Raw genomic sequence first — 12,286 nt, 5'->3', positions numbered from 1 at the left:
GAGCCTGTGCACCACACAGACACTAACAGTCTCTCTCCAGGTTCTGGTTCCAGGTGAGAGAGAGATCTCCCACCACGAACAAGTTAATCTCTGTGGCCCATTAGGGAGGTGATGGCCTGGGGAACCGTTCGCCTATTGAGTGCACATATCTGGAAAATTCTCCTGGCAGAAAAAGCATACTGCTCTCAATTTTTCATCCACATCAGTGAGATGTGAGGAGTGGCTCTTTAGCAAGACGCGACCACACAATAACGTAACAAAACCAGCTAACGGCACTTCATTTATTATAGGGCTAAATGCTCATTATTGTTTGTAAAGGATGAATTCATAACCTCTGCAGAGTTATAGTTTATACATGGTTGATTTCCATTTACAAAGAGAGAAAGTCATTGTTTTCTCTAAATGTCAAGCTTTGACTTACAAAACTCCCGTTTTCTTTTAGGTTGGGGTGTGTGTGTGTGTGTTCAAGAAAATGTTTAGCAACTAGATAGGGGAGGAGGGAAATAAAACTTGAAATGTAGTAGGGAAAGCACATTTCAAAAATTCTAAACAAACAAACAAAACCCCCCAAACTGAGGGGGTTTCGTGGAAGGTCTTAACAGAAAAGACCCACACCATACACTTCTTTTTTAATGTGCTTCCTCCAGGAGCAGAAGGAACTGGAAAAACTGGATTTTTTCCAACAGGAGTGTGAATCTGGAAATTCTTAAACAAAAATTTGTATAATTTCATGCTGCAAAGAGGCACTCTGCTTATGCAATTGAAATAAAAAATAAAGTGCCTACCTGGGTGTTTCCAGAGTAACTGTAAGCAAATAAGACTAATTAGAAGCCTTCACAGTCTCTAATTAAAAGCTAGGAAATAACTCACTCTGCGATACAAGAATCCCTGGATGTTTGGAAGAGTCACTTCCCCAAGGCCAAAGTCCCTGTTGCATGGAGCATACCATTTTGGAAGCAGGGGATCCAGAGCTTGGTACCCATGGACCTAGCCCTGAAATACACATTTGGGACAATGAGTACAGGAAATAGGGAGGGGCAATATTTTAGTACCAGTTGTACTTGGAAAATATCATTTAAAAAGAATGGGAGCTCCCATGGACAAACAGAGAAGCACTTTCAGTTGAAGTGAGAGGGAAAATTGAGGCACTTTGCTTAAGCTTTGGGGACTTTTAAACACTTAACTTTTTCATGCCCCATGGCCAGATCCTTCTTTGGAATAAAGTTATTATTGGGTGTGGGAAAGAGTGTGAAATGAGAAAGGAGAGGGGCATGCAATGGGGAAGGGAGAGAGCAGGAAAGTTCACTTTGCTGAATAAAGAATCTTTTAAAATATAGGTCTGCCACATTCTCTCCCCAATCAGTTTGACTGAAAAGCAGAAATACTACTCTCTTAAACACAGTTCATTTGCAATTTTCCATCACACTATAATGTGGCAAAAATAAGGCTACCTATCAACGTAAGCATATCTGGGGTGAATCTTAGGCAAAAAATGTGGACCTGCAATAATTCAGATGGTGTTTTCTTTCAATCAGTTTCAAAAATTATGGCTCCATATATTTCCAAAAGTTTCAGCATTTTCTTGTATCTCCTTACAGTCAGGCATTCAGAGGTACGTGTTGGTTTTAATAGCTTTGGTAGAAACATGCTGAAATAGGAATGGATATAAAACCCTTTGTCTTTAGGCTAATTTGGTGTGGATTTATAAGGCCTGAGTAAACTGGTAAATTAGTAAATTTCTTAAAATAATACAAATGAATGTAAGACACATAGTAGAACAGCAGATTCAGAAAGAAAAATAGGTTAGTATTGTATTCCCATGTTTTGTAAAAGACATCAAGTAAGGCCACCAATACAGGAACCGAGTTCTTTTTTTGTTTTTCCTGCGATGATTTCCTATCAGCTTCATGTTCTTGGAGGGGGCGATGAAAAAATGCAAGATGGCCTTTGACTTTGTTTCCTACGTGGTCAGCAGTGGCACTGGCTGGAATCCGGGCTCAGCATTCTCGTAGAGTGTGCAACGTGGATGCTTCTGGCTGGTAGGGAGGATGTGGCAGTTAGCTGATAGTGTGCCGTGTTTGGGAGGGCTCACAGGGCGGGGGAGCAAGCCTCGGTGTCAGAGACTTCCTCTCTGGTCATGCCCTCCTTTTGGCTTGAGCTGGGTCTCAGAGGTTGGCTGCCATTCTTACCCTTAGATGGGGTGGAGGTGGGTCTCAAGCTACCTCAGATAATTAAACAGCAGCTGTGACACTTGGAGCAGTGTTTCTTCTTTTTCTTGGGATGGAAAATGGTGAGGATCGCTTCATCAAAAACGGCTTTGAGACCTTTCTGAGTCAGGGCCGAGCATTCCAAGTAGCACTGTGCTCCAATCTTAAACACAAAAGAGAGAAAGGCATGAGAGGAGGAAAAGAGAGAAAAGCACAGTGGTGTCTGCCCTCTGCGCTGCCAACTGCTGCTGCTTGTCTCACAAACAGCCTGGGGGACGGTTTGGATCATGTCTTTTTCTTCTGCATTTCAATTTGCATCTGCTATCCTGATTTTTGGTATTTTTATATTTTTTGCTTTCTGATATTAATAATAAATGATTGTGGAGTGCTTTTGATAAGCAGCAAATTCTGAAAGTGATCCATAACCATTTATTCCTAAATATAAGAATATAAATAATATAAAAATTGAGAGGATTCAAACCAGTGATATGGTTTAAATATATATTGTGAACAACAGGGTACATGATGTTGTTTTTAGTACCTCATTTGTATGCAGAACATGTAAATCTGGTGCGAGTGAAACATATTCCCTTCTGTATATAGTAGGGCAGAGTGTCAACTTGGTTAATAAAGCACAAAGAAAGAGAGTGGGTGATACGGTTTTATAGGTCATTCTTGATTAAAACGCTCTTCTGACAGAAGGTGTCTCTCGGCAAAGTAATATCTGATTGGTCATATTATTCAGTTTTAAGATACATTAAAAGGCATATTTTTAAGCAGTTAAACTCCAAAACACTAAAAATAAAAATCATAAAATGCATTTACTGACACAGACACCCTCCTTATCAGTATACAGTCTATGTGTATTTAAATGAGGAAATATTTTGTGCTTGCTTAGGGCTTTGTTTCAAAGCTTTTGATGATTTCATATTATGATGTATTTGATAATCACAAGATCCCTATGAGAAATATAAAAATTCAGGCCAGAGCCATAGATTCTCATTAAAAAAATTGCAGGGTAGTGCAGACCAGAAGTTGGCAATCAACTTCATGAGATAATTCATGTGAGGGAGACCCGGGGTTTTAATTGCTCCCAAGCTCAATATGAGCTAACAGTTCGATGTGGACCTTTTAATATTAAGGATATCTGGAGAAATGCTTCTATTATATGCTTTATATTATAAGAATAACTTTGAAAAATTAACGTGTATTCAGAAGAGGATGGCTGGATGGTGAGCTCCTGGGAACCGACAACAGATAAATGACTAAAACAGGGTAACAAAATCACATGCCGATGAGGGCCAGTAGCTTAGGTAACTGAGCAAAGCAGGGCTGGTGCCAGACAACAGGGAGAGGTAGAGTCTGTGGTGGCCTGTGAAGTAAACACCCCCTCGAGAGCTGGTAGTCTACGCGGCTTAGGCAACTGTTGCCAGGCAGGAACGTTGGTTCATCATTGCCTTCTTTGTATTTTTCAAGAGGACTTGGACATTTGGATTTTAGTTAATATTTACCAGTTGAAAAACACTCTATGGGTCAAGCAAGATGCTGATGTGGGATGTCTTTGGCAGCAACCAGCCAGTTTGCAATGTGTGGATGAAAGGGACTGGTGACTTAGCTTAGAATAGAGTGGGGACAGCCCCAGAAGGTGAAAGGTATTGTTTAAGGACATCCAACTAGAAAGTAAATGATCTAGACCTAGAATCTGTGTCACTTGATGTGTGTTCTTTTCCTAGTTCCATGATGGAAACTGTGACGCTCGTCACTCAACACTGCAAGAAGCTGGTCAAGCTGACAGTTAATGAAATGAAGCTGCCCACGTGTTTGAAAGTCCACAGATAAGAAAGCTAAGCATGAGGTAAAACTCTTCTGGTGGCATCCAGATATTATGCACTTGCTTTTTTCCTGTATGGTTAATGGTTTTCCTGTATGGTTAATGGTTATGGTTAATTGGTTATGAGCCAAAGGAAAATACTCAAAGAAAAGATGTTAGATATTGATAACTTATTTTATGGTTTCGTTTTGACCATGGTCTGGATTAGAATATGGCTTTTTTATACAATTAAAAACACTTGAATGCAAGAGAGGGATAAAGGATAGAGAAATTTTTCCTAATAATGTTCTGAAATGTCATCTGTTACATTTTGGGATTGTGTTCAGTATTCGATACGAACACATGTGAAAAGCACACTAATCTAGTGAATGTGTCAACTGAATGAGTGCTTGTAATGTGCTGGCTCTTGTCAGTCATCTTGAAAAAATACACAGAAAGCACTGTGCGGCTGTTCTATCTGGAATACCTCCCCACTAATGATCACAGCCTCAGTTGATTCTGGAAGTTACAGGAGAGCTGGGCTGATCTGGGCTCACACGTGGAGTTCTGGACTGTCTGGTCCTGCAAGATGGGCGAGCACACTCTCTCCTCCTCCTGTCCCCTCTCCCCACCCCCTCACTTCCCCACCCCCTCACTCCCCCACCCCACCTCTGCCTCCCCCTCCCCCGCCCTCTCCCTCCACCCCACAGTGCTGCTGACAGCGTGTCAGAGTTTGTCTTTTGATGGTGCAGGAGGAGTCCAAACTTGTCTTTCCCAATTCAGACATTTCTGAAGATAATGAAACAGCAGAGCAAGGCATTATTGTGTAACTGGGTTAATATAACATTATTTTGTACTGATAGTTCCAGGAAAAGTAGCAAACAGATTTTGGGTGTGATTTGGGATATGTGTGAGAACCAGAACCCAGTTGTGAGGTGATTTGGGATATGTGTGAGAACCAGAACCCAGTTGTGAGGTGAGTATTGTTAACCATGGTGCAAGGGCTCTGAGGGTCAGAGAGGAGAATTTATTCAGGTTCAGGGAAAAGGCACAGCCATGTTATAGGGACTGCTGAAGAAAAAATGTGTGCCTTCAAAGATGCAAAATGGAAAACCATCCCAAGGAAATACAGCCTCTCTTACAGCAGCAACTTCATCTGCCTTTTGGAGCAAACTGATCTACACAGTCAAATATTTAGAACACATCTGTATGCGCTCAGGATTCACAGATCTTTGTTTAGATACACATGCTAGCAGTCTGGGACATGCTTTACCAAAATGATATGTTTTCAAGAACAAACTGGAGATTGAGAAATGTAAACTGAGAGAACACTTCCCTGCTGACTTTATAAGAGCTAAAACTTATTGTCTCAAATGCTGGGAAATTTTTCAGAGGTGTAGAGAACATTTTGAGTCCGACAAGAAATTAGAAAACAGGCAAACAAATTCACAATGACCAATCAAGTGGAAGAAAACCTAGTATTTCTTCCAGATGGTCCTCACGGAGGTGGGACACGTTCTAGAACAAGATAAGGTGTAACTGGAAAGAGTAAAGGTGGAGAGGTCTTCCCAGCTGCAGACGTGTCTGAGAGGACACAGTTTCAACAACTTTAGCTTGCTGAGCTAGATCTCATGGTACATTGGCTCATTCAATCAGGAGGTAATCTGTCACCATTCTCCTTTGCAGCTCGGATAACTGATGTCCAGAGAGGTTAGGTAAACTCTCTAAGTCCTCACAACTAAGAAAATGGCAGAGATTTGAATTTGTCTGTCTCTTGAGCCAGAGTCTTAACCATTCTGTTGTGCTCTCTCTAGCAAGTGTAAAGAAATATGTTTGAAAGAGCAAAACTAACGAACAAATGGAGATGCTGTTATGGGCTGAGTGACGGTAGTGAGAGAAGCAGAGAAGGAAAAGTAAGGCAGTTCCTGTAAATGGAGAGAAGACATGTCAGTAGAATGAACAGAGTGGGCTTGTATCTTAAGGAATGGCTAGTAGCAGAGAAGTTCCTTATTTCTTATTTAAGAACTAGGAAGGGTACACACAGCGAGAGGGCAACTTGAGAGCCAGGCAAAGGAAAAGGAGCCAAATAGCTTGTGAGAGAATTTCCATCTCAACAAATCAACATTATGACCAAATTGCTGAAAGAGGAGAAGGGTTTCCAGGCTGCATGCATTTGCTGCTGATGTTTTCCTCAAGAACTGGCAGAATTTGCCAATCCAAGGGTGGATAATGTGAGTGCACTGCTTGAGTGTAGGTTATTATGGAGTGGTGGGGACTGTGGCTTACTGAACAGTATAAACGTTGTTTAAAAGACTGTTGAAAAGTTGCAGTTGATGAGGAAATGCTGGATAGTGCTGCTGGATGTACTGATTTTTTTTTAAAGAAGCTAGAAATGTGTACATTTACATAAAGTTTCCAAATTGTTCAATGTTGACCACTAAATCACATCAAAAACACCTGTGTGTGTTGATCAAAACATTTGTGGGTGAAATTTGGCCCATTACTTGCATGTATTGGTCTCCCTATCTGGAATCTCGTCTCCCCAGTCCCCTAACTTTGTCCACTTGACAACCCTGTTCCTATCCTGTAAACCTGGCTCAGTTCTCAACTACTCCAAGAAATCGTCTCTGAGCCCTCCTCCCCTGAATGTGTCCATCACTCCCTCCTCTCTGTTACCTCAGCCCTTTGCGCACCTCTCTGTTGTATTTGTTCAGTTCGTGTACTTTTGTTTGTCTGTCTCTCTCATTTTCTGGCCTGTGGGTCTCTTGAGGGCAGGGGCTATCTGTCTCTCACCTCTGTAGCCCAGACCCCAGCGGTGAAGTGACTGATTTCTAATGACCATGGGAGAAAGAGGAAATGGCCGGCACACAAAACAAGGAAGGTAGTGGTGACTCTTGCAGTCATGGGGAGGGTACTAAAGACTCCATGAGCATTGATGACAGGATTTTTGCGGCAGTTTTGCTGCTTTTTGGTGCAAGTTAAAAATCCAGGGGGAAACAGGTGCTAAGACAAAGAGTGAGAACAGCAATAAAAAAGGCACAGGGTGGGCTTCCCTGGTGGCGCAGTGATTGAGAGTCCGCCTGCCGATGCAGGGGACACGGGTTCGTGCCCCGGTCCGGGAAGATCTCACATGCCGCGGAGCGGCTGGGCCCGTGAGCCATGGCCGCTGAGCCTGCGCATCCGGAGCCTGTGCTCCGCAGCGGGAGAGGCCACAACAGTGAGAGGCCCGCGTACCGCAAAAAAATAAATAAATAAATAAAAAAGGCACAGGGTGAAGAAGAGGGCAGGAGAGGCCCAAAAGAGGCCAAAGACCAAAAAAAGGAAAGATGGTCATGTGCTTTATCAAGAAATACCTTAGGAAGTCTGAGCTTAGAAAATCATGTTTAGGTTGTATCCAATGGAATTGGGAAAGAGAATGCACAAAAGTATCATCTTAGAGCTAAAGTGACACATATTAGGTATCAGTTATTGTCAAATAAGTCCAGCGGCAGTATGGACATACACAAATGAGAAAAGCGTGGGAAAAGTAGGCTGAAGATTAAAAAATACAATAATGAAGAGAAGAGGGAGGATAAAACAAGTAAAGGGATAACAATGAATATTTATTATAAATTGATATAAAACATTTACGTAAATGTAGTTGACTTTGGAGTGTAAAGAACTGGAAATATGTACAATATGAAAATGTCCTTTATAAATAAAATGTCCTTTGAGACCAAAAAGAGATGATAGATAAAAAATGTTTTAGAAATTGAAAAGTACTGAACAAAAAGATATAAAAAATCTGAACTTGCAAAGTCTTTAAGCTATGGGGAGAACATACACATAAAAATACGGGGCTTCAGTCTATAAACAAAGAAGCCCCAAACCTAAGGGTTTCTTTTCAGATTGTAGGAGGGAAGCAGAAGAGCATGGTGGTTAAAGCACAGTTTCATATCCTGGCTCTGCCACTTTCAAGCGGTGTGACTTTAGCCTCTCTGAGCCTCAGTTTCCTCTAGGAAAGTGGAGGTAATAATATATACTCCTCAGGGGGTTGCTGTGAGGATTAATTAAGACACAGCATGTAAAGCGCTTGGCATGAAACCCAGCCCACTGCAAACACACCATAAATGTTAGCTGTTATTATAAACTACTTGACAGGAAAGTCAGGGAGCAGAGAAACTTAAAGCATCTCTATAATTACATGAATTGTGATGAAACAAGTTAAACTCTTGCTTGGTTTTCTTCTAAATTGGATTTTGTAAGCTAAACATGATTCTCTCAGTATCTGAGAGCAGTTGCTAGGAGAAACTGGCAAAAGGCAATGAAGTGGTGAACTCAGCCATTGTTCCTAAAATAAATATGAAATGAGATGGGAGGCTTTGGAACAACTTCTCAGAGGGAAGAAACGACTTCCCAAATGAGAAGTCAATCTAGGACACTGACAGGATGGTGGTGAGAGAGAGGCCAGAAGCAAGAGACACAGAAAACAAGCTCCTGCAGAAAGGAGGCCTCCGGGACCTCCTTTTTGTGAAAAATGCCTAGTTGGGAATCACATACAATCATTTATGGAGCTATATATTTATGTACCTTAGGGAGAGAATGGAAGCTGGATGCGTGAAGAAAAGGTAGAAGAACCTGTAGATGTATGCCCATCTTATAGGAGGAAAAACAAATGGTTGGAGGAGAGATTACACAAGGTCAGGTGCATGGGGATGACCTCCACAGAGCTGGCTTAGAGTTGTTTTATTGTGTTATTATCAGCTGTATGAATCAAACGTGTTCATCTCCCTAAGATTCTGTTCCCTCACCTGTAAGAGGAGACCAGGACTGTGTGCCTAAGAGGGTGAGCATGAGGCTGAAATAGACAGAGCTTGTAAAGTGCTTAGTGAGAACGCAATGGATGGCTCACACTGCTGGTTCTGACGTTACTATCCATAGAAGTAGGAAGCGTTAACTTTATCAAATATTTGTAAGATGTTCTCATATATTGCATCCATAAAACATAACTTTAACCCATTTCTATTCGAGTGTATCACTTAATTTTGTTGCCTATAAGAAAGTTTTAATAAGAGAAATGCATGCATTTTTATTCACAAAGAATCGGTAGTTAATGTTATTCTTGACTTATTTAAAAGAGGGACCCCTAACTCTGCCCCAGGGCATACATTTGCAGGGTTAGTTACTTTAGAAAGTAAAAGAGAAATTTCTGAAACCTCTGGCAGGGCTTGATGGGTTTGTGACTAAATCAATGAGGAGGTTATGGAAATATGATTTATAAACCTCCTCTTGCATATGGTACCTTATCCTCTTATGTGCATTTTAGTGTCTGCCTTTGTACACATCTTGGTGGTAAATGGGAGACAAAGACTTGGTCTGAATCATTTGCCCAACAAAATCACTGTTAAGCTCTTAGGAATGAAGAACGGTCTGTGGAAATTGTTCCAGCTGTGAGCAAGTAGCTATTATCTGTTGAACAGCCACTTGGATTCTCCAACTAGTTACCTTTTGGTCTGTGTTACTCTTTTAAGATGCTGTTTGTGACATAATCCAGCCTCTCTAAGTGGCTGTTCATTATAGGGTGAGAAATACTGAACAAATATAACCCTGCCAGATGCAAATCGAAGTCTCTCCCAGGAAAATCACAAAATGCCTTTTATGAAGTCATTTAAATGAGTCACACAGATAGTAAGCAATGAAATTTACAAATATGTATCTAATGATTCCCATTATTCATACTTAATATGGCAAATGGATAATTTTAGAGGTTGCTAAATCAGATGATAAGTGCTTCAGCTGTTTAAATTCACCAAATTTCTTAATGAAAAACAGACAGTGCTGGCTGACAAGAATGCTAACCAAATGGTCCCTTCCAGCCTGACTAGAATAGAGGGGAGAGTATAAAGCAGAGAGATGACTCTGAACACATTGTATTTTAAAGCAAAAGCCGATGTCGTTCTTCCATTCCAAAGCATACGCAAACTCTTCTCTCAGCATCCATTTAAAATGAAATTCAAATCGGTACCGCTTTTGCAAGCTTCACACCATGCTCATAAGTGAGAGGTTTCTCTTTCATATACAGCAAACGGGCCAAGGTTTTAGGGTCATCTCGGAGATCAATCTGGCAAAAAACACACATGTGATACACTTATTTATTTTTTCAGGCCTCACCAGATGTTTAAAACTGTCACATAATAGAGATGTTTTTCCCCTTGACACCTGTGAATTTTCTTTAAGGAGGCACATACACATGGCCATATTATGTCTAAAAATTAGAGTGAGTTCTTTGTAAATGTATACACCAGGCTTTCCTTATCGTTTCCCCTTCAAAGCTATTACCCTGGGAGCTGATTCGAATGATTCTGTAGCTGTTTCAAATGTTTTTGAAATTTCCTGTTTATTTCTAGGTCCCACTTATAGGATATACAAAATAATCAATCAGTCTTACTACTGTACGGTGATGCCTCATTTGATCCCTGGTTATACTACTCATTATCTAATAGTTTATTTCCTGGCTCTGAATATATATATATATATATATTTTTTTTTTTTTTTGGCGGGGGGACAGTTTCCAAACCCAATCTTCACCCTCAAAGGGATGAAGATTTGCCACCTGTGAGGATATTCTAACAAATGTGTTGCAGGCTCTGAAGGCAAGTCCTAAAAAGGGCTTGCTCAAGGAATAAGCATTAATCTTTTCAAAGGCAGAACTACTTCGAAAATAGCATCTGTGTTTGGATTAGGGTTGATAATTTAATTAAATATCTAAGTTGCTTTAAAATCTCACTGTGTGTGTGAACCCATGCATACATACATGGGTGTAAATGTGGGCACATAAAGGTTTGTGTTTTAAAGGAAAAATAATATATTCATATATTAGGGTCCCGTAAGCACATTTCTCAGCTTTACTAATTTGTGTGTGTGGGCATTTTTTTTGGGGGCCTTAATTTTTCAACTTAGTGCCCACCAGTTATAAAAAGGATTCAAATCATACAAAGATGTTTACATGTCCCATCACATATTTTCCCACCAAATGGTCAAACACTATCATCTGGAGTTAAGGCAAAAGATTTCATTTAAACAAACTAATTATGATCTTTCAAAGCAGAAGCATGAATTGTATTCTGATTTATGGATGTATTAATTATCTGTCCATACACTCTCTAGGAAATGTTTTCCTTTCTTTTACTTTTTAAAAAATTTCTCTTTGTGAAGCACAATGTAAAATGAGAAATAGAAAGCAGCAGCATATGAAACAGATAATAAATCTCTTTGGTATCATTACATTTCCATATGTCTTTGGGATAGTAATTTGGGTTTTAACATAGCAAAGAACAAAATCTATTTAAAACTATAAAAAGCTGGAACAATCTTTAACGCATTTGTGCAACTGGCTTACTGCTGGAGATTCAAACTATGGAAATTTATTAGCTTTCAAAACACTCTAAACGCTTTTACAATCACAGCTTTATCTGGTATATATCTGTTTTAATGTTTTTTTTAAGATCTGAGAGATCGGGGGCTTAAAGGGAATAGAGAGCAATGAATTTCTGTCTTCCTTTTCAAGGGCTGTTCCTGAAGAGTTTTTGTCATAATGAGCCAGTTCTGATTGCTGCAGTCATTTTGACATTCACACCTATTTTGTGACTTTCAAACAATAATGGGTTTTAGATATAAAAAATATTAGATAATAAGTGTAATTGACATCTGCACCTCATTCCTCTGGCTCAGGACTGGAGAAGGCTGTCTATTTAAAAAATTACTTTGTTATTTAAAAGCAAAAAGCGGAGAGATTAATTTTTAAAGGCCTCATCAAAGCTTCCTGTTTCATATTAAATAGCTTTACTGTCTTTTCAACCATGGGCTAAATAATCATTCAGTTCTTAATAAAGGCTGTTCATAGGATTTATGTATCTGAGACACTCTTCTATAGTGTTTGATAGAATAGGATGTTCAGGAGTTGTGAAAGGGTCTTTTCTTTTTCACAAACCCTCCACCGACCGACCCTCCCTGCCATGCCCTCCTTCGAACCTGGGTCCCTATGAGGACGTAAGGCACGTGAGGCATGCAGTCCTTCAGCTCCGGGACCCACTCCTCCTGGACGTTGTGATAAGAGGCAGGATTTACGACGGAGAAGCAGATCAAAAACACATCCGTGTTGGGGTAGGAGAGCGGCCTCAGCTGGTTGTAATCCTCCTGCGGGAAGAGCAAAGAGTTTGGGCTTTTGTACAGCCGGGGTGAGGTGTGGCCATGTGGTTCCAGGGAGTGCCTCGGGAAAGATTCCACCGCC

At 40.4% G+C, this 12,286-nt stretch overlaps 1 protein-coding gene across 2 annotated transcripts in view; it reads right to left on the bottom strand.

Annotated features, from left to right (window-relative positions):
* Positions 1 to 267: 267 nt before the first annotated feature.
* RHOJ (ras homolog family member J) overlaps positions 268 to 12,286 on the bottom strand; it is an 82,568-nt gene continuing 70,549 nt past the window's right edge. The window contains exons 3-5 of one of the 2 annotated variants that reach the window (XM_049706415.1): positions 12,028 to 12,192; positions 10,042 to 10,117; positions 268 to 2,370 (exon numbers count right to left, since the gene is read on the bottom strand). In XM_049706415.1, coding sequence (XP_049562372.1) covers positions 2,306 to 2,370; positions 10,042 to 10,117; positions 12,028 to 12,192 — 306 coding nt within the window. In that variant the 3' untranslated portion in view covers positions 268 to 2,305. Of the gene's footprint in view, positions 2,371 to 10,021; positions 10,118 to 12,027; positions 12,193 to 12,286 lie in introns of both variants that reach the window. The other variant, XM_004262112.4, reaches the window with a different exon arrangement.

Source organism: Orcinus orca, chromosome 2 (genome assembly GCF_937001465.1).
Source record: "Orcinus orca chromosome 2, mOrcOrc1.1, whole genome shotgun sequence".
NCBI classification, from domain to species: domain Eukaryota; kingdom Metazoa; phylum Chordata; class Mammalia; order Artiodactyla; family Delphinidae; genus Orcinus; species Orcinus orca.
The sequence above is the reverse complement of the archived record's forward strand: the minus strand, read 5'-3'. Positions and strand labels throughout refer to the sequence as shown.